The 25,567-nt window shown below is 42.0% G+C and overlaps 1 protein-coding gene across 5 annotated transcripts in view; it reads left to right on the top strand.

Annotated features, from left to right (window-relative positions):
* The window catches only part of SUSD1 (sushi domain containing 1), a 176,582-nt gene that overhangs the window by 74,030 nt on the left and 76,985 nt on the right, over positions 1–25,567 (top strand). For all 5 annotated transcript variants that reach the window (XM_057313680.1, XM_057313679.1, XM_057313678.1 and 2 more), the window contains 3 exons: positions 14,188–14,279; positions 15,208–15,394; positions 25,375–25,471. In XM_057313680.1, coding sequence (XP_057169663.1) covers positions 14,188–14,279; positions 15,208–15,394; positions 25,375–25,471 — 376 coding nt within the window. The remainder of the gene's footprint in view (positions 1–14,187; positions 14,280–15,207; positions 15,395–25,374; positions 25,472–25,567) is intronic.

Raw genomic sequence — 25,567 nt, 5'->3', positions numbered from 1 at the left:
CTTTGTTGTCAAAACAGTTGATTCTTAGCCATTCTTTCTGACACTGTTTCCCTTGCAAAGTCAACTGTCTATTTAGACTGCTCCTTCCTAATTAGGGTTTTAAAAACTCTATCATTTAGGAATAAGAGATTTCTTGTTTTTCTGTTCTCTCTAGCAGAGGATTACATGCATTTACTTCTAAAATAGTGTTGGTACATTTTTTTAAAAAATCAAAAGAAGGGGGAAACAGAATAGCTTTCCTTCTATTGCCTGGTCGAAAACCATGACTGGTTACTGTGGTTTATGTTGCAAGTGTTCTGATAGCATGCATAACTTGAGATCTATGTTGACCTTATAAAACTTCCCCCCCCCCCACTGATTCCTGTTTACAGAATTGAAGTCCAAAGAAAAGATAATAAAGACCATAAAAAATTTAACGTTGTTTTTGACCATTTCCTACAAAACGATAAATACTATAACAGTATTCTGTGGTAGTAGAGTTATGTCTGAAGTCTTTCTGCTTCCTTTATAAACCATCAACCTGAGAAACTCTTACTTGCAATTGGCCAAGCCAAAAAATGGCATTTATTTTGCATGGAATCCCGGGGCATTTGCAATATGCCAAAAAGGGGATGGGGCAGTAAATGGCCGTTTCTTTTTAAGATGATATAAGGACATTGTAGACCCAGCTAGGCAGACTTGTACCCATGGGGTAAGTAAAGGTGAATAAGTTATTTAGAATTGGAGTCCTACACTAAATGGGACCTAAATGGTTTTGGAGGCAGTAGATCCATCTTATTCTTTTTGGGACCACCCCATATTCTAATCACGGTACATGGAGAGACTCCAGGGCTGCCATCGCGTCGGCTGAAATCAGAGAAAAGATCACGTAACTCCCTAGTCTAAAATGTCCATTAGGGGCGCCTGGGTGGCACAGCGGTTAAGCGTCTGCCTTCGGCTCAGGGCGTGATCCTGGCGTTATGGGATCAAGCCCCACATCAGGCTCCTCCGCTATGAGCTTGCTTCTTCCTCTCCCACTCCCCCTGCTTGTGTTCCCTCTCTCGCTGGCTGTCTCTATCTCTGTCGAATAAATAAATAAAAAATAAAATGCCAATTAATACAGTGCAAAGGAAAGCTAACTACAATATATTCTTTTTAATTTCATTTCCTTGTAACTTTTAAATTTTGATATGATTTCAAATTTCTCTGTCTCTCTCTCTCATTCCTCCTCTCCCCCATTCTCTCTCTCTTCCTAAAATAAATCCCACTTGGTTATGGTGTGTTTGTTTCTTCTATGGTGTTGGATTCTGTTCACTAATATTTTCTTTAGTCTTTTTGCATCAGTATTCATAAGTGATATTAGTTTATAGTTTTCTGTTTGTATCATCTTTATCAAATTTAGGCATTAATATTTTCCTTGTTTCATAAAAAGAATTTGAAAGGTTTCCTTCATCATTATGTCCTTCATTATTTGAAAGGTTTTCATTATTACAGTTCACATAGCATTGGGACTATCTGGTCTCCAATGGGTAGGTAGAATTTCTCCACAAAACAGCCCAGGCATGGGGGCTTTTCTGGGGGGTACTTCCTTGATAACGTTCTCAGTTTGTCTTTGTTTTTGTTTTCGTTTTTTTTCCCCATGCAAAATGGTCTGTTTAAACTTTTTAAGTCTAATGGGGTCAGTTTTAGCAAACTGTTTTCTTAGGAATTATCCATTTTCTCTGTTTATTCAAATCTATTTGCAGAGTGGTCTGCGAAGTACTTTCATTTATTTTTTTTTAAATTTTCTTCTGTTTCAATGGTTAGTTCTCCCTTTATTTGTATTTTCTTCCTTTTTTCTAGATTAAGTTAGCCAGCAGTTCATGTGTTTTATTATTTTCAAAAAGCCAAGGTTTTGTTCTATTAGTTGGATCTGTTTTCTTCCCCCTCTACATCAGGGATTAGCCAGCTATGGCTCATGGGCCACATCTGGCCCCTTGCCTGTTTCTATAGTAGAGTTTTATTAGACACTGAAGGCGAAGTCATTTGTTTACAGAATGTCTGTGGCTGCTTTTGTGCCACAAAGAGGGAGTCAAGTAGTGTGACAGAACTGGCCGAGAAGGTTTTTACTAAAACAGTTACTCTGTGCCCCTTTATAGAAAAAAGTTGTGCTTCCATATTTATTATATTCCTTTTTTTTTTTAAGATTTTATTTATTTATTTGAGAGACAGAGAAAGAGAGAGAGAGAAAACACAAACAGGAGGGAGGGGCAGAGGGAGAGGGAGAAGCAGATTCCCTGTGGAGCGGAGATCCTGATGCGGGACTCAATCCCAGGACCCTGAGATCATGACCTGAGCCAAAGGCAGACGCTTAACCAGGCGCCCCTGTTATATTCTTTCTTATGCTTTGTTTTACTTTATAAAGGTGGTTGTATTTTATCTTCATTGTGAATTGTGGCGTTTTGCATTAAAAAGTGTTCTTTGTCATATTAAAGGCTTTGGGGCTTGACTTCTACTTATATGAGGATTACAGCCCCTACTTTCCTATGGTTTGCGTTTGTCTGCTGTACTGTATATGTCCATCACTTTATATTTAGTCTCTCTGAAGCACTTTGGTTTAGGGGTTCTTGTAGTACACAGCACACGGTTAGATCTTGCATATGTTGAGTAGTGTGTATACATATATTTAAATTCTAAAAGTCTCAATGGGGGGCCCCTGGGTGTCTCAGTCATTGAGCTGCTGCCTTCGGCTCAGGTCATGATCCCAGGGTCCTGGGATTGGGCTCCCTGCTCGGCGGGCAGCCTGCTTCTCCCCCTCACACTCCCCTGCTTGTGTTGCCTCTCTCGCTGTCTCTCTCTGTCAAATAAATAAATAAAATCTTAAAAAAAAAAAAAAAGTCTCAATGGCCTTGATACTTGAAAGATAGTTTTGGCTGGATGTAAAATTCTTGGTTCACATTTCTTGATTTGAATTTTCATGAAATTACCAGTTCTTTTGTTGCCTTGCTTTTTACATAGCTTTTGAGAAGTCTGATGCCGCTTAATTCTTTTGCTTTTGGATCTTACTTATTTCTTTGAGTGGAGATGCGGAGAATTGTTCCCCTTTATCTTTAAAGTAGAATAGTTTTACTTGGCCGAGTCCTGGTGTGATTGTTCTGGATGAGCTTTCTGAGGTATACAGTGGGCGCTTTCAGTACTTACGGCCAGATCTTTAGATTTCTGTAGACTTAACCTGGATTATAGTTTTAAATATTGATTCTGTTTTAATGTTTTTCTTCTTTAGGGACTTTAATTATACATATGTTGGGTCTTTGCTTATATTCCTTTTCACCCACTTGTTTTTTGCTCCTTTTTACTTCTTTTTAATATCATTTTTATTCTTTCCGGTTGTTTTCCTGTATTTCTTCAATTTCATCATTAGTTTTTAATTTTAACCTATCCTTCCTTGGGTACCATGACATTTTGACTTTGTTTTTCTGATATGAATTTGTCTTTTCCTTTTGTTTCCTGAATTCAGTCACTTTTGTTTCATTTCCTGCCTGTTTTGTGCTCATTTCTGTTCTTAGTTTTTGAACTTCTGACGCAAGGTGTTTTCCTCATACCCCACAATGCTTATTTGAGGATCTCTAGTTCAGTTTACTGTGTTACAGAGTTACTGGTGTGTGTGTGTGTGTGTGTGTGTGTGTGTGTGTGTGTGAATTCTTGTTTGGGCATTATTTTAAAAAATGTAGAGTTTTTCACAAACTGAGATGTTTTGATTATCACGTGACTTCTTGGCTGGCTGATTTTCTCTTTCTTTCTTTCTTTCTTTCTTTCTTTCTTGTGAACACTGTTTTTGTCTATTAATTCCATACAATTGGTAGTTTAGACTAGTTAATAGTATTTGTAGGTTAAGAGTGCCCTCTTCTGTCATTTAATGAAGTGCAGCTCCTTTAAAGGATATTTTTGGTTTTTGGTGAGAATGAGAATGAATGGCATGTTCTTTTATTTTGGGTTCTCTTGTGCCTTGTAGGATCTTGCAGTCCCCTCTTGCTTCTTTTTCCATCACTACTTAGTCTCCCCAGGACACCAATTCTTTCCATTTAATCATCTTTCTTTCCTAGAAGCAATGCCTTTCTCATACCACTACCTGAAGCCTCCTAGGCTTTCATCCTTTGCTTGCAGTCAGTACCCTGGTATACCAGATCTTCTTTTCAGTATTTTCATGGCGAAGGTGGAATTTCTCTTTCTGGGAATGACTTGAGCTCATGTTCAGACCCTTTGTTTCCCTCTTCTCTTTCCCATGCTCTTCCAGAGCCCTCTCACTCTCCACAGTGACTTGTGGGAGGTTGAGAAACGGCTTTGCTAGAATTTGGTATTTATTCTTGTATTAAAAGGTAATTTAAAGTTTCTTATATTCTCTGTCTTCTGGTTATGATGACAGCACTGGTTTTATGTTGTTTTATTTGTTCTTCTTGTTGATCTGAAGAGTATTTTGGGAAATGTATTGAGAGACTTGGATTTAACTGGCCATCATTATCCTTGAACAAATTGCAACGCTAATGTAGAAAAACCTCTCAGGTGCTAGCTTTTCCATCCCCATATCTTTGCACATGCTATGTCCTCCACCTGGAATCCCCTCCCCGTTTTTCTTCAGTTCCTAATATTCCCTTCATCCCTTCCTCCACAGTCTCCCCAACTTCTTGAATTCCTATTCTCTGCTGCAGGAGAAAGTGTAGGTAATAGGGTGGCCCAGTTGCTCTGGAGTCAGGCTATCTCATTCAAATCTCAGATCTCTTACTATCTGTGCGCCTTTGGGCAAATTACTTAACCTTTATGTGCCTAAGTTGCTTTAACTGTAAAAATGGGACTAACAATACCGGTGTCATGGGTTTGTTGTGAAACTAAGTGGGTTATGGGGAACCAGCACAATACTGGAGGCACGATTAGCGTCTATGAAATGTTAACTGTTACTTAAATTTACTTGATAACATTTGTTATATATGCCCTTGTGTTTTTGTTCTACTGATAGAAGGTGTAACTCCTTTTCTGGATTAAGTAGTAGTAAGGGCAGAAACCGTGCCTTAGACAAAGCACCTGTATTTCATTGGGTTAATATGCTCGCAGTTGCTCAGCTTTCTCCTTATTGCTGATTGTTTACATTGAAACAACCGGGAATGCTGTGCCTGCCACCGTCTGGGACGTGAGGAGCGCAGAGATGAATGAGACATTGGTCTCTCCCCTTCAGGAGCTCTCGGTTCAGTGGGGCGATAGACAGGATCAATAATAATACAGTGCATAACTGTGATTGAGGTATTTGAAGGAGCTAGGGGAGCCCAGGGCGAGTAATGATTGGCTTTGCCCAGAGTGGCTCCGCCATGTGAGTGAAGCAGAAACAAAGTTTCAAAGAAGTCCATGAACTAAGAGCCAGCTTTTCTCTTCTCTGAGGACTTCTTGCACATCTGGTTTTTCAGCTTCCGGATTCTAGGTTAGATTGGCCTTCTGGGTGGGGAAAGGAGAGAGAGAGAAGGCAGAGTGACCCCTAAAAATGATCCAGGAAAGGATATTTGTATGAGGGACAGGGCATGTACTTTCCATAGCAGAGGGTCAGCGAGCAGGGTAGGAAGGGATTTAGGACTAGCTCTGTCGGGGACTCTTTTCTCCCCAGTGAACACATCAGGGTTTCAGCCTGCCTGTGGCTCCCACCATAACCCCCCTGAGTGGAGGGAAGGAGACTCAGGGTGAGAGTCACTCTCTGACCAACGTGGAACGGAATTTAACCAGTGAGACAGTTTTATTTAATTGCTCTAGCCTATTCTCAGTGGGGGTGGTGTCACTCCTGGGAGGCAAAATCACCCACAAAGGGGCAAAAATTGGTTCTTGAGGGGCGAGAAAATATTGTTCTTTTTATATATGAAGCATAGATAAACATATAGATAAACATATAGTACATAAGAAACATACAGCATGTCGGGGGCATTAAAATTTTATAGAAGGTGAGAGTGTAGGGGGAAAATGTTTTAAAAGTCTCCTTTTAAAAATGATAAAAGGTTGAGATACACTGTTGTCACTTTATAATAGGTACTGATACCTGCTTATGGCCTCTTCCAGTACTTTTAATTCAGGTTTTGTTTTTTATTTTTTCTAGTCTCGTTAATCTTTCCAAAGAAATTTAGCGGTAATTGCTTCCTGTTCTGGGAATGTGCCAGGCTGATTCCTGCATCTGGGATGTTGACCTTGGAGCTCCCTCTTACCTTCCTCCATTCTTGGTGACTCACCCACACCCCTCAGTTCTCTGCTCACAAATCATCTCTGCAGAGAGCTTTCCCGGCCATGCTTTCTATCCCCCTGCAATGCTTTTCTCAGTCTTTACCAACACACAAGACTCTATTTTTTTATTTATTTGTTTACTTATTTATTTTCTGCCTTTTTCACGAGGATGAATTCCCTGAGATGCAGGGACTTTGTTTCCTCTCCACTTTATCCTTAGCCCCTAAAGCATGCCTGTGCATGATAAGAACTTCCTAAATAGTCATTGAATGAATGTGTAAACTTCACATGTTCTTAGAAGGTTCACTTTTGAGTCTTTCCATTCATGGGGGCGGCATTTCTCTATTGTTTTCCTTTCTGTCTTTCAGGGAAAAAAAAATCTTCCTAAGTCTTGGACATTTCTAGTTAGATTTATTTCTAATAGATCTATTTCTATTCTACTTATTTGAAGTTTGTGGTTTCTTCTCTCGTGGATAGGGATCTTTTTAATTTAATATAATTTTTAAAAGTTTTAATTTTAGTTAGTTTGCATACAGTGGTATATTAGTTTCAGGTGTACAATACAGTGATTCAACACTTCCATACATCACCCAGTGCTCATCACGACAAGTGCCCGCCTTCATCCCCATCACCTATTTCACCCATCCCCCCACCCACCTCCTGTCTGGTGACCATCAGTGTGTTCTCTAGAGTTAAGAGTCTGTTTCTTGATTTGTTTCTCTCTCTCTCTTTTTTTTTTTCCCTTTGCTCATTTGTTCTGTTTCTTAAATTCCACATATGAGTGAAATCCTATGGTATTTGTCTTTCTCTGACTTACTTCGCTTAGCAGAATACTCTTTAGTTCCATCCATGTTATTGCAAATGGCAAGATTTCATTCTTTCTTACAGCTGAGTAATATTCCATTGTGTGTATGTACCTCATCTTCTTTATCCATTCATCAGTGGATGGACCCTTGGGCTGCTTGCATAATTTGGCTATTGTAGATAATGCTGCTAGAAACATAGGGGTGCATGTATCCCTTTGAGTTAGTGTTTTTGTATCCTTTGGGTAAATACTCCGTAGTGTAATTGCTGGATCATAGGGTAGTTCCAGTTTTAACTTTTTGAGGAAACTCCATCCTGTTTTCCACAGTGGCTGCACCAGTGTGCACTTCCACTAAGAGTGCACGAGTGTTTCTCTTTCTTCATATCCTCACCAACACCTGTTGTTTCTTGTGTTGTTGATTTTAGCCATTCTGACAGATGTGACATGATATCTCATTGTAGTTTTGATTTTCATTTCCCTGATGGTATATGATGATGAACATCTTTTCATGTGTCTGTTGACCATCTGTATGTCTTCTTTGTAGAAATGTCTGTTCATGTCTTCTGCACACTTTTAAATTGGGTTATTTGGTTTTTGGGTGTTGAGTTTTACAAGTTCTTTTTATGTTTTGGATGCTAACCCTTTACTGGATATGTCATTTGCAACTATCTTCTCCCATTCTGTAAGTTGCCTTTTAGTTTTGTTGATTGTTTCCTTTGCTGGGAAGAAGCTTTTTATTTTGATGTAGTCCCAGTAGTTTATTTTTTGCTTTTGTTTCTCTTGCCTCAGGAGACAGAAAAAAGTTGCTACAGCCAATGTCAAAAAGGTTGCTGCCTGTGTTCTCCTCTAGGATTTTGATGATTTTAATGTCTCACATTTAGGTCTTCCATTCATTTTGAATTTATTTTTGCGTATGTTGTAATAAAGTGGTCCAGTTTCTTTTTTTTGCATGTTGGTGTCCAGTTTTTCCAACACCATTTGTTGAAGAGACTGTCCTTTTCCCATTGTATGTTCTTTCCTCCTTTGTCAAAGATTAATTGACCATAAAATTGTAGGTTTAATTCTGGGTTTTCTATTCTGTTCCATTGATCTCTGTGTCTGTTTTTGGCCAATATCATGGAAGTCTGGAATTGTGATGTCTCCGGCTTTGCTTTGCTTTTTCAAGATTGCTCTGGCTATTTGGGATCTTTTATGGTTCCATACAAATTTTAGAATTGTTTATCCTAGTTCTGTGAAAACTGCTGTTGGTATTTTGGTAGGGGTTCCATTAAATGTGTAGATTGCTTTGGGTAGTATAGACATTTTAACAGTATTTTTCTTCCAATCCTTGAGCATGGAATGTCTTTCCATTTCTTTGTGTCATCTTCCATTTTTTTCACCAGTATTTTACAGTTTTCAGAGTATAAGTCTTTCACGTCTTTGGTTAGGTTTATTCCTAGGTATCTAGTTATTTTTGGTGCAATGAAAAACGGGATTGTTTTCTCAATTTCTCTTTCTGCTCTTCATTATTGGTATATAGAAATCTAACTGATATCTGTATGTTGATTTTGTATCCTGCAACTTTCCTGAATTCGTTTATCAGTTCTAGCAGTTTGTTGGTGGAGTCTTTAGGGTTTTCTATATATAGTATTATGCCATCCGCAAATAGTGAAAGTTTTACTTCTTCCTTACCAGTTGGGACACCTTAATAATATTTCTTTTTGTTGTCTGATTGCTGTGGCTAGGACTGCCAGTCCTATACTGAATAAAAGTGTTGAGAGTGGACATCCTTGTCCTGTTCCTAACCTCAGGGGAAAGGCTCTCAGTGTTTCCCTGTTAAGGATGATGTTAGCTGTGGGTTTTTCATATAAGGCCTCTATTATGTTGAAGTATGTTCCCTCTAGACCTTTGTTGAGGATTTTTGTCATGAATGGATGTTGTATTTGTCAAATGCTTTTTCTGCATCTATTGATATGATTATATGATTCTTATCCTTTCTCTTATTGATGTGATGTATCCCTACATTGACTGATATTTGAATATTGAACCATGCTTGCATCCTGGGAATAAATCTCACTTGATCATGGTGAATGATTATTTTAATGTATTATTGGATTCAGTTTGCTAGTATTTTGTTGAGGATTTTTGCACCTATGTTCATCAGGGATATTGGCCTGTAGTTGTCTTTCTTAGTGGTGTCTTTATCCAGTTTTGGTATCAGGATGACAATGGCCTCTTGGAATGAATTTGGAACTTTTTCTTCCTTTTCTATTTTTTGGAAGATGTTGAGAGGAATAGGTATTAATTTGTTTTTAAATATTTGGTAGAATTTGCCTGTGAAGACATCCGGTCCTGGATTTTTGTTTGTTGGGAGATTTTTGATTACTGATTCAATTTCTTGGCTGGTTGGTCTGTTCAAATTTTCTTTTTATTCCTGTTTCTGGTTGTGGTAGTTTACATATTTCTAGGAATTTATCTGTTTCTTCTAGGTTTTCCAATTTATTGGCGTAGAGTTTTTCATAATATTCTCTTCCAACTGTTTGTATTTCTGTGGTGTTGGTTGTTATTTCTCCTCTTTCATTTGTGATTTTATTTATTTAAGTCATTTCTCTTTTTTTCCTTGATAAATCTGGCTAGAGGTTTATCAGTTTTTTTTTTTTTTTCCAAAGAATTAGTTCCTGGTTTCATTGATCTGTTCTATTGTGGGTTTTTTGTTTTGTTTTTATATCATTTATTTCTGCTCTCATCTTTATTTTAATTTTTTAATTTTTTTTTTAAGAGAGAGAGAGTGAGAGAACGAGAGACCAAGAGAGAGAGAGAGAGAGAGAGCATGCATGAGCAGGGGGGAGAGGCAGAGGAAGAGGGAGAGAGAGAATCTTAAGCAGGATACATGCCAAGTGTGGAGCCTGACATGGGGCTCAATCTCACAACCCTGAGATCATGACCTGAGCTGAAATCAAGATTTGAACACTTAACTGACTGAGCTACCCAGGCACCCTGTGCTCTCATCTTTATTTCCTTCCTTCTGCTGGTTTTAGGTTTTGTTTATTGTTCTTTTTCTAACTCCTTTAGGTGTAAGGTTAGGTTGTTTATGTGAGGTTTTTCTTGTAGATCTGTATTGCTATGAACTTTCCTCCTAGAATCGCTTTGGCTGCATCCCAGAGGTTTTGGACCTTTGTGTTTTAATTTTCATTTGTTTCCATGTGCTTTTTTAGTTCTTTTTTTATCTCCTTGTTGACTCATTTATTGTTTAGTAGCATGTTATTTAACCTTCATGTAACTGTGGTCTTTCCAGATTTTTTCTTATGGTTGATTTCTAGTTTCATAGCATTGTGGTCAGAAAAGATGCATGGTATGACTTCAGTGTTTTTGAATTCGTTGAGGCTGGTTACGTGGCCTAATATGTCATCTATTCTGGAGAATGTTCTGTGTGCACTTGCAAAGAATGTGTACTCTGTTTTAGGATAGAATGTTCTGAATATATCTGTTAAATTCGTCTGTTCCAGTGTTTCAATCAAAGCCACTGTTTCCTTATTGACTTTCTATTTAGATGATCTGTCTATTGATGTAAGTGGAGTGTTAAAGTCCTTTACTATTATTGTATTATTATTAATTAGCTCCTTTATGTCTGTTAGTAACTGTTTCATGTATTTGGGTGCTCCCGTGTTGGGTGCATAAATATTTACAATTGTTATATCTTCTTGTTGGATTGTCCCCTTTATTATTATATGGTTTCCTTCTTTGTCTTTTAGTAGTCTTTGTTTTAAAGTCTATTTTGTCTGATATAGATATTGCTACTCTGGCTTTCTTTTTCTATTCATTTGCATGGTAGATGTTTCTCCATCCCTTTACTTTCAATCTGCAGGTGTCTTCCTGTCTGAATTGAGTCTCTTGTAGGCAGCATGTAGATAGTTTTTTTTTTTTTTTATTCATTCTGTCACCCTATGTCTTTTGACTGGTGGAGTGTTTAGTCCATTTACATTTCCCTTTCATTTGGGATAAATTCTCTGTCTCTTCATTTTGTCTGCCTCTCTGTGTCTGTTTCTGTGTGTTAAGAAAGTCATCTATGTCTTAAACTCTTGAAAATGGTGACTTTATGAAGAAGCTGACTTGGAGTGCCCTACAGTGCAGTGTCCCCTCTTCACTTCAGGAGAATATCCTCTGTGTGTTGCTGTGTGTAGCCTGCTGTTGTGTCTGAGTCACTTTTCCTTTCCGTGCAGTTGTGTGCACTGACTCTCTGCCTGTTGTGGGCTGTGTTTGCTCTCTGTGGTGTTAGTGGGACCCAGGCAGGGTAGGCGTGCCTGCCGGGGAACTTGAGAGTGGGCGGTGGTGTTAGCAAAATTTGCACTGGGTCACTAGTCCTCTGCTGGATTCCCCAAAGTGCTGCGGTAGCTGGGGGCTGGGAGCTGGTGCTGCTGGGGGCACGAGGCTGGGTGCAGTGTGCATTGGTGGCTTGGGGGGGTGTGCACTGCAGTAGTTGGGCATTGCGCAGTGGGTAGACACTGCACCTTTTTGTTGTATTTTGTTGTTGTTTCAGTTTCCTATGCTAGTATGACAAATTACTGCAAATTTAGTGGCTTGGAACAATGTGAATTTATTATTCTTCTAGAGGTCAGGAATCTGAAACAGTTCCACTGTGTTAAAATTACAGTAACTGCAGACCTGTATTCATTCTGGAGGCTGGAGAAGAGAATCCATTTCTTTGTCCTTTGCAGTTTCTAGATCCCACCTACATTCCTTATCTTGTGGCCCCATCCTCCATTTTTGAAGCTCTTTGGCATAACTGCTGCTTTTGTCCTTAAATTGCTCTCTAACCCTGATCTTTTTGTCTCTCTCTTATAAGGACTGTGGCCACTGCATAAGGCTTATCTAGATAATCCTTGATAATCTCCCTATAGTAATCACATTACAAAGTCCTTCTGCCATGTAAGGTAACATGGTCACAGAAGGATGTGGACATTTGGGGGGGGGTTGTATTTTCAGCCTACCATACTTGTTCTTGCAGATACATCAAAAACTACTAGTTTTTCTATGTTCTTGTATTTGGGCATGCTTTGCCAAAGTCCCATTATTTGTATTTGTTTTAATATTGTTTTCAAACTGTTTCATATTTGTTTTTCAGTGGATTCTGTTAGAGTTACTGGCAGTGGCATCATTTGTTCCCTTTCTTCCTGGCATTTATAGCTCGTTTTGTTCTCGCCTCTTTCCGTGTTGTCTAGAATCTTCTAGCTAATGCTAAATAATAGCTATGAGAACATGCATCCTTGTATTGTTCTTAACTTTACCAGAAATTGCCTCATTGTTTTACTACCCAGGATGGTGGTTTCTGATAAACACTCTTTTAAGTTAGGACATTTCTATCAAATTAAATCCTAGTGGACTAAGGTTTTTAGTCAGGAATGTATATTAAGTGTATTAACCATTATGGTTATAAGAGTAACCATATGGCTTTTCCCTTTTAATCTATTAATAGCTTTTCTAATAATGATCATCTCTGTATTCCTGGGATAAATCTTCCTTGGTCACAGTGTATTGTTCTTTGAATGTACTGCTGACTTCTATTTGCTAATATTTTATTTCAGATTTTTGCAGGTATAGTAATGAGTGAGTTTGGCACAGTGCGTTTAGTAATTGCTTGTGGCATTCTTGAGCAGTTTTGGTGCTGTTGTAGGTTTTCTAGTCATCTTGAATAAATTGGGAAACTTTCCACCTTTTTGTATGGTCTGGTACTGTTTAATTAATTAATTAATTTTCTACCACCCCCTCCCCTGGAACTGTTTAAATAGTATTGAGGTTTTTTGTTTGTTTGTTTGTTTTAAAGATTTTATTTATTTATTTGAGAGAGAGAGAGTGCATGTGAGACAGAGAGCATGGGCAGGGGGAGGGGCAGAGAGAGAGGGAGAAGCAGACTCCCCACTGAGCAGGGATCCTGACACACGGCTTGATACTAGGACCCCAAGATCATGACCTGAGCTGAAGGCAGATGCTTGACTGACTGAGCCATGCAGGTGCTCCAAGGTTATTGGTTTTGAAAGTTTTGTAAACATAAGGTTCCTTGGGCCACTGCTACTTATCTCTAAAACCTTCTATACCCAATGGTGAGATCGCGTTATTCTGAATCACATGTACTTTCTTATCTACTCTGTCTTACAACATTTGAAGTGCAGCTTATGACCTGTGGAACAGGTTTCTGCTGGGCAAAGCCGCCCGATCTGTAAAGAAGGGTCACGTCTACCAACATGGCTTCATTCATGGGAACCTGTCAGGCCAGGCGCTTACCCAGCAAAGGCTTGGCTCCCGTGAGACTTCTTTTTTCCTGTGCTTTGGGAGTTGTCTTGATCATGTATTAATCATTGCTGGGTTGCTATGAAACCTCTTTTTTTTTTTAAGATTTATTTATTTATTTGAGAGAGAGAGAACTCGAGTGAGAAGAGGGGCAGAGGGAGAGAATTTCCAGCAGCCACCCAGACACCCTTGCTGTGAAGCTTCTTAGCAAATCTTTTTCAGTTCTTCAAAGAGCCCTTCTCAATTCTCTGCTGAAGTGTTGCTCCCAGCTCAGAATTGGAAATTGATACTTATTTGTATAAAGGAGGTTGTCCAAGGCTGAGCTGCAGTTTTAGGTTAGTAGATGAGGGGAGTTTGTGGTGACTGGATTTAAGTAATTTTTAAGAGGGATCCTCTGCTTGGGTATCTTTTGATTTTAAGTCTTTTATCAGGACTGAGTTTACATAAATATAAAATGCTGCTAGCACTAATTTCTAAATTAAAATACTGCTGAAATCATCCTGTGTGTATGATTTGATTAAAAGGTAGTATTTTTGGGGGGGAGGGTGCCTGGGTGGCACAGTTGGTTGAGCATTCGACTCTTGGTTTTGGCTCAGGTCGTGATCTCAGGGTTGTGGGATCGAGCCCCTCTTCAGGCTCCACGCTCTGCGTGGAGTCTGCTTAAAAGACTCTGCCCTCTCTCTCGCTCTCTGCCCCTCCCCCCCCGCAAAAGTGCTCTCTTTCCCTCTCTCTCTCAAATAAATATTTTTTTTAAAAGGTAGTAATTTTTAAAAGATTTTATTTTTTAAGTAATCCCTACACCCAACATGGGGCCCCCGACTCACAACCCCAAGATCAAGAGTTGCATGCTCTATGAAAGGTAGTGTTTTTGTGTAGAGTGTAAGTTGATTTTTCATTCTTTCCCCCTGCAGTAAAACAGATCATCAGTAACATTTCAATATTTAATGAAACCTGCTTGAGATGGAGAAGTGCAAAGACAGCTGATATAGAGGAGATGTATTCAGTAAGTTTCCGAACATTACTCTATGTATAGATGTTGTCTAGTGTGGGAGGTTTAAAAAAATACCAGCAAACCTAAAAATCTATATAGCTGTTATCATCAATGGCAGATTTACAGTAAGAATTGTGAGCAAAGGCAAGAAAATGGGCCCTTTGACTACGTATTTGAGGAGAGAGACCTTGGGGATTGCTGAGTAAGCCGTGAGAGTTTCTTTGCACACATGGCCTGATGCAAAGCCAGTGTCCACGCAGTATCCGTGGAAGGAACCCGTGGCTTTTGCCTGTGTGTGTGTGTGTCTCTTCAGACCAATGTCTCTGACCAGGATCTGGACATGGTGTCTAGAGAGTCCAAGGGAACTTTCAAAGCTGTTGTGGTTGTGAGTAAGAAAGGTAAACACCATGGGATGAACTGCTATTAGAAGAAATTGAGTGGGCAGAGAAGTATGTGTGTTGGGCCAGGTGCTGGGATGTTACAGGAAAGTGTGGGGAATGTCAGAAGGGGGCGGGCAGAGGAGAAAAGCCCTGCCGAGCTTCATCCAGGCCAGCTAGGAGTATCCTCACTCAGGTCCTGCTTTGGAGAAGCCTTAGTTCAGATTGCTCATTTTCTTTCTAGGAGAGTGTTCTGTGGCCTTGCTCCTGCCCACAGACTTTTTTGCGTTGTGCATTGTAGATGTGAGAATAAGAACAAGAGCATTGTTAGCCCTGGGGCCTCAGCCTTTTGTACTTCTTGCTTTAAGAATATTTTTATTGTCCTGATCTATTGTAATGACGGTGCTTAGGGTATGACGACTCTAAGATTTCCTTACTGTTCTGTTTCACTTTTTGAAGGATCTTTAAAGTCGAGAGCAAGATGGCTCCTGAGAAAGGGTAAGTATCCAGGCATTTGGAGCCTTCCACGCTAGCCTTTCACCTAGTGCACTTTTCTGTTTCAGTTCCACATTCGGGGCCAGAGATGGTATCAGAAGGAATTTGCCCAGGAAGTGATCTTTAATATCACTGCCAGCAGCCAGGCTCCTGAGATGTGCTTGGACCTGCGTCCGGGCACCAACTACAGTGTCAGCGTCCAGGCTTTGTCTTCTCAACGTCCTGTGGTCTTCTCCCTGACAACCCCGATTACAGGTAAATCTTGAATGGCAGCATTTGAATGAACCAAGTCCCCACAGAGCTGTGGGTGGGCCCAGATGAAGAGGAATGCCATTGCTGCCTATCGTGGAGTGAACCTTAAGAGCGAGAGGATGAAAGGGTCCTATAGTTGTGACTTAGAAAGATAGTCGAGACAGAATATTAACACGAATTAATTCCTGGCTAGCGTGTACATGAGTGCTGGGTGCATTGCTTTGGGGTATTTGAAATATTTAACATATTTCATACCTAAAAGGAATTTTTTCTCATTACCATTTCTCAGGTACGTGTAATTGTCGTTTTGTCACAAGAGTTGTGCCTCGACAGGTGGTTACTCTCAGGGAAAAAGGATTGGCAGTCTTGCTTTGGTCCCTCAGCAAATTCACTTTCCACTCATTTTCTCATCTCTCTTTAAATTTGGGATGCCGCCCCTCCCCCCGCTACCCCCACCCCCACACTCTGTGCTAATACGCGGAGTATTAGCTTCTTGTTTCTGACTTCACTGAGCAATGAGAAGTAATCATGTGAAGACTTGCCTCTCCCAGGTCTCCCCTTGCTACCCACATGCAGAACCGTGTCTTCTGTCTTCTCTCTTGTCCCCACTCCTCAGGCGACCGCCATCCTCAGGTGCATTGGACCCCATTCTTTCCTGCCTAATCATCATGTCCCCCCAACGGAGAAATAGTTCCAATGCTGTGTGGGCTTGTCGTAGTATCTCCTTTTTAAAAATGAAAGCGAAGAAACAAGAAACATACTTCCTTTGATCCCATATTCCCTCCAGGTACTTCTTTCAGCGTCCCCTTTACAGTAAAACTCCTTAAAAGAAGTGCCTGTTATGTAAGCTCCACGCCCTTATGTCTTGTTCTCCCTTTCACTGGTTCCAGTCGGGGGCGTTGTCCCGTCTCAGCCCTGCTTTCCTGAAAGCGTCTCCATCTTACAAAATCCACTGGACAGTTTTGTTTGTATCTGATTTTCTTCCCCCCACAGCATTGGACATCCCCTCCTTCTTGAAACACCGCTTCTCTTGTCTTTTGGGTCCTCCTGCCTTGTGGGCTACTCCTCAGTCTTCCTTGCTGGCTCTGTCTTCTTTTATCGATGGCTTCCCTGCCTGCTTCTGTTCCTTTTTCATCATTCTACCCCTTCTGCTGAACCAGTCTCCTGGCTATAAATATTGCCTGTATGTGAAGGATTCCCAAATATGTAACCTAGTCCCAGACTCTCCCCTGAGCTCCACACTTGCATATCCGGTCATTTTTTAAACATCTCTTCATCATCTGGCAAGTCCAAGAGGATTTTGATTTCTCAACTTTTCTCTCACCTCCAAAGCCATTTTCCACCCAGGCTTCTCTTGTCTTCGGTATTGGCATTCCCAGTCACTCATTACTCAGGCCAAAAAGATTCTACCCCCTACCCCCGACCTCTAATCTGTTGACAAGCTCCATTGGTTTCTTTCCAAAATATATTCTGTATCCAGCCACTTCTCCCCACCTTCCCCTTCCCCGCAAAGCAGCCTTATCCAAGCCAGCCACCTCTTGCTTGGACTTCTGCAGTAGCTTTCTTATTGGTCTTTCTGCTTTCATGGGTGCCTTTCAGTACCCCCCCTCCACCAACCAAGTTACGGTGAAGACCATAACTTTAAAAAGATCACTCAGGCGTCAGAGTGATTTTTTAAAAAATGCATAGGATAACATGCCATCCCCAGCTGAAAACTGTCCCTTGGTGTTAGAATAGAACCCAGGTTCCTGACCCCCACCTTCCTCACTGACTGCATTCCCTCTAAGCATCTGCTGCCTCCCTGCCCTCCTTGCTGTTCCTCAGACGGGTCAAACCTGTTCGTGCTTCCAGGCCTTTCCATCTACTGTTTACTCTTCCTGGGGCGCTCTCTGCACGTGGCTTCTTTATAATCATCCGGGTCTCTGCTCAGATGTCCTTACCTTAGAGGAGCTCTCCCGGCCCGGCCTTGCAGAAATAACCCCCGTCTCCACTCCATCCCTCTCCAGCCACGTATCCTGTTTGAATTTCTTCACGGAACTTGTTGTCAGAACTTGCATTTTTTAATATACCTGTTTATTTTCTTTCTCCCCTCCAAAAATAGGAGCTCCTCAAAGGCAGAGATATAAAGAGTGCTGGCCCCTAGCACAAGCCCTTAGGGGCCCCTGGGTGCTATTGGTGTTGCGGGGATGCCTGGTTAGTGAAAAAAAGGCTCTCAAACAAAAGGAATTCACCAGCGTTTGGGCTGGAAAGAGAAGTAATGTTTGATTGGGCATTCCTCCCTATGGTGACTTCCTGAAATGAAAAGCTGTTTAGTTTCCTGCTCTTTGGTCCTTGCTGTGTTTTGGATGGTTTGCGTTGCTGATTCAAATTAGTGTATCATATTTTTTGAGTTGGGGAGGGGAGTTTCTTCTTGAGGAGACACTTATTTTCTACCTTGTTTTGTAGGCGCAATATAGCCCCAGCAGCTCAAGCGCCCTGTGCTCATGGCCGCCAGGGGACACTGTTGAGCTGTTTAAGTCTATTGAGACCCTTAGCTGAGCTCTTTGAGACAATGGCTGCATATTTTCCAACTCTACCCTAAAGAATTTGAGATTTTTAAAAAAAGTGTGAAAATTCAAGTTGTTACAATCTTCTAAAAGGGTAAAACCAACCAACCAAACAAGAAACCACCCAAGCCCTCTCTTTCATAAAAGGGGAGAAAAGAGAGACTTGCATGTTGATATGAAGAGAGGTGTGCCTGATTGCCTAAGATATGGCTTTGTTTCAGTAAAATCGTGAACTCTTGAATTTTACCAGAAATATGAGGCAAGGGATTTGGGTCTGGAAAACGCAGCAGCTGATTTCCCAGAAGAGAAGTGAGTGGAATTTCCCTCCCGCATGTCTTACATTAAACTAAATCTTACTGATGGGAACAGGATGAAGGCAAGTGCTTTAAATATGTCGCTGACCTCAGAGGAGGGCTCAAGTTTTGGCATGTTGAGGGACAGAGGCAAGTGTCCCAGTGAGAATGGGAGAGCGAGCTGGTCAGAGGCAGGGTGAGACCAGATCCTCTCGCGGAGTCTCTGCCTCAGGGCTGACAGGCTTCCTCAGGTAGAGCCCAGTGAGCCGAATTCTTCAGAAGAGCTCCACCATTTCTACTCCCTTCAGGACAGAGTCAAGAGCAAACCTCCATCCTTCGTGTAAATCCAGAGTCAGAAGAGCCTTCCCCCGTCAGCTATGCTATTTTCTAGCCAACTCATAAAGCTGTTGGCAAAACTGTCTTCCCATAGGGAGTGAGAGAAAACCAGGGAGGGGAAGGTGGGGGGAGAGAGAGAAACAGAGCAGATGCGTACAGAAATGTCAAGCTAAACCACTGGCGTACACAACACGGTGATCTTTTGAGGCTGAATATTTATTATAGAATCAAGAATGCCGGGGGCGCCTGGTGGCTCAGTCGGTTAAGCATCTGCCTTCAGCTCAAGTCATGATCCCGGGGTCCTGGAATTGAGTCCTGCATTGGGCTCCCTGCTCCCTCCTCTCCCTCTGCCCCTGCTCGTGCTCTCTCTCTCGCTCACTCTCTCTCTCTCAAATAAACAAAATTAAAAAAAAAATAAAAGTTTTAAAAAAATAATCAAGAATGCTGGAGAAGAGGGAAGAAAAAAAGTCAAGGAAACCATTCCTTCCCAAGTTTGCCTTCAGTACCAAGCCTGGCAACTTATCTGGGAAATTCCCCATCTCTGCCTGCATTCATGAGAAGAAGAAGAGAATGTACTTTTTCAGATGTTCAGCAAAGCAATTGAAAACACATGTGTGTCCCGAGCATTATCAGACTGTCCTCTTCATGGAGGAGGTATGTCCAGCTGGGGGAGCTTCGATTCCGCCTCCAGAATTAGGAGCCACAGCCCCTGCCTCTGATGCTTCCTCTTTGACTATTGGGCACCCCCAGGAAGGACCAAGTCTGCAGAGTTCTTCTGCAGGAGGAGTTCTTCTTCTTCCGTGGTTGGCGACCCACAGACCATCCAAAGATGGTGCGCTCCTGTGTCCTCTGAGAACCCTGTCTCCTTAGGCTGGTTCCAGGGTACCACATGTATTCCGGCTGGGCCCCCTGGTTCCCAGGGCTGAAGCTGCAGTAGAGGTTGGGACAGGGACTGGCCTTCATCCCCGCTGTTTCCCTCTTTGTCCAGACTCTCTCAAAGCCTTTCATGAACACAGGTGTTTTGACATCTGGATATCTAATGTTGGATCAGGCCAGAAGGGAGGCTCACATGCCCTTCCACACCTCCATGGGACACCTACTGCTCTCATCCCCAACGATCTCCCAACTAGTGCAAATCAAACCCCAAATCCCCAAGTGAATGGCTACATGGGGTTGGATATCTCCCAGTTCCCCCACCGAAAACATCCACATCTGGGCCTTAGGCCCACACCGCAGAGGAAAATAGGCTGGATACCGTTATTTTCTTGTATTAATGTTAGCTTTTACAAAATACGAATGGGAATTTTTTTTTTTTACATCATATGCCTAAAAACCAGAGATTCTGTGTGTGATAGGAGTGTGGGAAGGGTATGCTGTGACACAGCAATTTAATCCAGCAAATGTTTATTGACTTGTTATGCACAAAGACCTGGGCTAAGTGCTGAAGAGGGGATATAAAGATGAAAAGAGGATTATTCCCTCTCCCTGGAAGGCCAAGTCTCATAACTTCATCGATAGGGGAGATGTGGCCAGCCATGTGATAGCTGATGACTTATGGTGTAGCTACCATTTTTTCTACTGCTGTCAGTTTCAACTGATCATGCCTTCAGCATGGGGCATGGTCTATCTGGGGAGGTGCCAAGGATTAGAAAAGAACCATCACGGTGCCTTCATATGCACTCTGCACTTTATGTGGGTTAACTCCTTGCATTTACTTGAAGTTTATAGTATAAGGTTGGGACTTCTGTTAGTTTTGGTGCAGATACGATTTTCTATTTTTGGTTCTCTTTGTTCATTTTGGTATGTTTTAGAGGATTTTAACACATTTTCACTTACATTACCACTGTTCTCTTATTGATTTTAATAGTTTGTCTACATGAATGATATTACTCTTTTGTTATACAAATCATAATCCCCCATGCTATTTACTGTTTAGTTTTCTTGTCAATATTCTTTTCAACATTTGGACATTTTAAGTTTTCATGTAATCAGTTCTATTGATGCTTTTTTAGTTTCTGCCTCTGGTCATGCCAAGAAAAGCCTTCTCCACCCTGTAATTAGATGAATTCTTATTCTTTAATATTTTCTAATGCTCTTCTTCTTCTTTTTCTTTTCTCGTTAGCTAAGCACCCAGTGTGGGGTTTGAACTCACGACCCCAAGATCAAGAGTTGCATACTCTACCGACTGACCCAGCCAGGCGCCCCTCTAATGCTTCTTAATGGTTTTGCTTTGCACCTTTAAACTTAGACCCATTTGGAATTCATCTTGATATATGATATAAAGCTAAATTTACATGGGAATTTTTTCCCCCTAAATGATAAGCCAGTTTCCCTCCATGTTTGGAAAGACTGTCCATGTCATACGCTATATTCTCATTTACTTGTTTGGGTCTCTTTCTAGACTGTCTAGCATCTTCCGTTGCTTTCCCTGTCCTATGCTTGCACCTTACTATTTCAATTATTATAATTTTATACTATATTTAATATTTTGTTGGGCACATTCTCCTTCACTGCTTTCCTCCTTACTCTGCAGGGTTTTCTCACATGGCAGCCCCTCTATTTTCCTTTGCTGTTTGCTTCTAGTAGAGGATGGATATTGTCGACACCTAGGAATGATAATGAGGGTCACCATTCTGGGTCTTCCCGCACCTTACATACCCAGGGTGGAAGAGTTACACTCTCCGGCTCAGAAGCGACCCGTTTCTGGCCTTGGGTCTGATCTGGTTTAAATCAGGAATGAGGCTCATGGAAAGAAGAAAACACATCTGCCCAGGACACCAGTTTGGGGGATGGAGAACAGCACCCTGGAAATTAAGGTTATTTAACCTTGATATGTGGCTAAGAACTAGCCGGATGAAGTTCAGGCTTTGATATTAGAGAGAAAAAGTCACGGGTTTAAAAGACAAGGTGGGGAAGGCCTCAGAACAGAAAGCAGTCTGGAAGTCACATGTTGATGGAATCAGCTGGACAGCAGAAACAACAGCAGGCGCAGGGTGGGGGGGGGCAAGGGGGGGCCTTCCGGCTCCCTCTGTGGGCCCGCCTTCCACAAGCCCAGTGAGAACTTTGTTCTGCTTTGACCGAGGGCAGTGAGAAACGGGGTGGTTTTAAAACGTTAGCCAAGAGATTAGAAGAACTAGAATTATTAATCTCAGAGAAGAGCAAATAAAGGAAAATCTTAAAAGAACTAGAGGAGGGTTCTCACAGAGTGAACAGTAAATCTCCCTCTGGGCTGAAAACAGGAAGTGTGTGATAAAACCACTTACTCTACTGACGGCAAAACATCACAAATGAAAGGGCATTTCCATGTTAGCGTGAAGGGCTGAGGGCAGAACTTCTCAAACCAGAAGGGGCACATTCCCCTGGGAGACCTGGTAGGGGCTTTTCAAACCTCAGCCCCCTCTCCCCATCACCACTGCAGGAAGCTAGAGGCTGTCTTCCTGAGGGGTGTTGGGTACGGAATCTCTTGGAAACGGTGTAAACCTTCAACACCTTTTATGAGATGTAAGCAGGGGCCATTCCAGGCCACCGCCAAGGGTCCCTGGCAATCCCACAAGCTTATGGAAACCAGAGTTTATGTGACCATATCTGGGCAACTTTGGAAGAAATTCTAGACTTGGCAGTGTGTGATAGAGATTACTGGGGGCTCTCGCTCTTCCATTTGATATCAGATGCCTGGGCTTCCTGGTGGTCGTCCCTGAGCTCTCTGCTCGGGTGCCATTTTTGGTGCCCCTGGGCAGCTGTGGCCTCTCCTACTGACGACTGACTCCGTTTCGGCATCAGTTTGCTCCTGTCTGGACCTGTATTCTCACTGCCTGTTGGACAATTCCAGGAGCACGTCAGACTTATGAGGTCTAGAAGTGAGCTGCTTCTGAACTTCTCCCCGGAGACCTTGATGAATGACGTCATGACCGACTCAGCCACCAAAACCAAAGCCCAGATTCTTTCCCCTTCCTTGTCTTCCACCACATTCTGTTCTCTGCCCCCCCGAGTGTCTCTTCCATCTGCCCATTCTCCTCCATTCTCAGTCCATCCCTTGCTCCAGACCTCAGGCACTGCATAGGTAACTCAGTCTTGGACAACCTGTACTTTTGTTCTTTTCCAGTTCATCCCATGACCAGCTGTCTGAATTGTATTTCTAAAATCCACATCTGCTAAGACTCTGTTAATGACTTCCTGTTTCCAGGACCTCTGATCCGACCTATCCCCCCATTTCCCACTTGGTTGTGTGCCTCTCTGAGGCCGGGACTCCGCCTTCCAGCCCCCCTGAGCTATGTAGTAGGTCGGGCCGAGGTTCTGTCTCTGCCCGCTCTCCTACAGCCTGCCCCCGGCTACATGCATTTCTGCATCCGACGGTCTCTCTACCCCCTGCCCCTGGTCAGGTGTTCTTTCTCTGCACTCCGACAATGCCCCGTGTATGACTTTATCATAGCTCTAAGCACCATGTGTTTACAAAACTGTCTCCACTGTGAGACTTTGAACTCCTGGAGAGCAGGAACTGTGTCTTCCGTGGCTGTTTATCCCAGCCTCCCATGGTGCATGGTATATAAAGGTGGCTAATAAATGGGTTGGTTGGTGATGTATGATTAATATATTTGATAGAGCTTTTTTATGGAAGAATAATTGACATACAAATTGTATTAGTTTTAGGTATACGACATGATAATTTGATATTTACATACATTATGAAGTGGTCACCACAATAAATCCAGTCACCATCTGTCACCATACAGAGCTGTTAGAATATTATTGACTGTATTCCGTATGCTGTACACTACATCTCTGTGTCTTAGTTATTTTGAAACCAGATTTTAACTCTTAATCCCTTTCTCTTATTTTGTCCACCCCCAACCCCCACCCTCTGGCAACCATCATATTTGATAGTGCTTTAAAAAACTATCTAGGGGCACTTGGGTGGCTCAATCAGTTAAGTGTCTGCCTTCAGCTCAGGTCACAATCTCAGGGTCCTGGGATTGAGTCCCGCATGGGGCTCCCTGCTCAGTGGGGAACCTGCTTCTCCCTCTGCCTCTGCTGCTCCCCCTGCTTGTGCTCTCTCTCTGATAAATAAATACATCTTAAAAAAAATTTTTTTTAAATAAAAAACTAGGCAGTTAGGGACGCCTGGGTGGCTCAGTTGTTAAGCGTCTGCCTTCAGCTCAGGGCATGATCCCAGGGTCCTGGGATCAAGCCCCACATTGGGCTCCCTGCTCTGCTGGGGGCCTGCTTCTTCCTCTCCCACTCCCCCTGCCTGTGTTCCCTCTCTCGCTGGCTGTCTCTCTCTCTGTCAAATAAATAAATAAATAAAATCTTAAAAAAAAAAAAAAGATTCTCTCTTTTCCTCTCCCTCTGTCCCTCCCCCACCAAAAAACCCCACGAACTATCTAGGAAGGTATAAGTTTTTATTTATTATAATTTGGATTGGGAATTTCCACCCCAAGTCTATTTTCTATTTATTTATTTATTTATTTATTTATTTATTTATTTATTCATTCATTCATTCATTCATTCATTTATTTATTTTTAAAAGATTTTTATTTGCGAGAGAGAGAGAGCATGAGCAGGGGGAGGGGCAGAGGGAGAGGGAGAAGCAGACTCCCCGCTGAGCAGGGAGCCCGACGTGGGGCTCGATCCCAGGACTCTGGGATCATGACCTGAGCTGAAGGCAGACACTTAACCAACTGAGCCACCCAGGTGCCCCCAAGGCTATTTTCTAATTGGGTAAATAAAGTCTTGAGTGTTTCTTTTGGCCTCCTCGTCCTTAATTCACTATAGCAGATTTCAAGGCCAGGGTTGAGGGAGCACTCATATTTTTTTATTTTTTATTTTTTTAAATTTAATTTAAATTCAATTAACATATAGTGTATTATTAGTTTCAGAGGTAGAGCTCAGCGATTCATCAGTCTTATATAATACTGGGGGTGGGTATTCATATTTTATTCTTTCTCTTCCTTTCTCCCTCTATAAATCTCATGCACCTGATAGCAATGTTGAGAAGAGTATATGAGATGAAGCCCGTGCGGGACACAGCCTAGTGCATCCGAGCTGTGGTACCCGTAAGGCACAATGGCGGCCGGCGCATTCATACTATGAACGTAACTACCAGTTAGATACTGGAACACTGGTGTCAGCCGATACAGTCCCCTCCCAGGAGAAAGTCTATTTGGGATATCTGGTTGCTGGGGAGAACAAAATCAGGACAAGAATGCTCTGTGACTGGAAAGAATCTAGAAGTTGGAAAAGCTGGTCTTCCTCACCAAAGAGGAGCCTGTCCAGCAAGTTAGCTGTCAGGCCTGCTGTGTGCAGCCTCTGTCAGCACTGGGGCATCACTTCTTTAAAAAAAAAAAAAAAAAAAAAAACTTTTATTGTGGTAAAATATATAAAATAAAATGTACCATTTTAACCATTTTCTGGCACAGAATTTATTGGTTAAGTCCATTCACAAGGTTGTAATCCATCACCACCCTCTGTTTCTAGAACCTTTTCATCACCCCAAACAGACACTCTGTTGATCAGTAAGCAACTAACTCCCCCTTGCCTACCTACCCTCGGTCCTCAGCAACCTCTAATCTACTTCTCTTTCTATGAATTTGTCTGTTCCAGATGTTGCATAGAAAAGAGCTCATCCTTCTAAGTCCGGCTTATCTCACGTAGCGTAATGTTGTCAGGATTCCTCCATGTGGTAGCAGGCGTCAGAAAATGCTCATCGCTTCTTATATTAAAACTTTCCTTTCGATGGCCCCATGAGGACCACTTCCGTCGTGCTTCCACACATTCCGATCACACCCTTTTCCTCTTTTCCACTTCTTTTTAGAGCCTCCGCTTCCGGAAGTAGACTTTGTCACGGTGCATGGAGGGCCTCTACCGCGTCTGAGGCTGAGGAAGGCCAAGGAGAAAAACGGACCCATCAGGTGGGTAGTGGCCCCTTTTCCCTGGTTGCCCGGTGGTTCTCATGGAGAGTCTTGGAAACTCTGGTTTGGTTGAGGAGGGGACCTCTTAGGTGCTGC

Source organism: Ursus arctos, unplaced genomic scaffold (genome assembly GCF_023065955.2).
Source record: "Ursus arctos isolate Adak ecotype North America unplaced genomic scaffold, UrsArc2.0 scaffold_18, whole genome shotgun sequence".
Taxonomy (NCBI): Eukaryota; Metazoa; Chordata; class Mammalia; order Carnivora; family Ursidae; genus Ursus; species Ursus arctos.
Note: the sequence above shows the minus strand (reverse complement) of the source record. Positions and strands in the feature narration are given on the sequence as shown.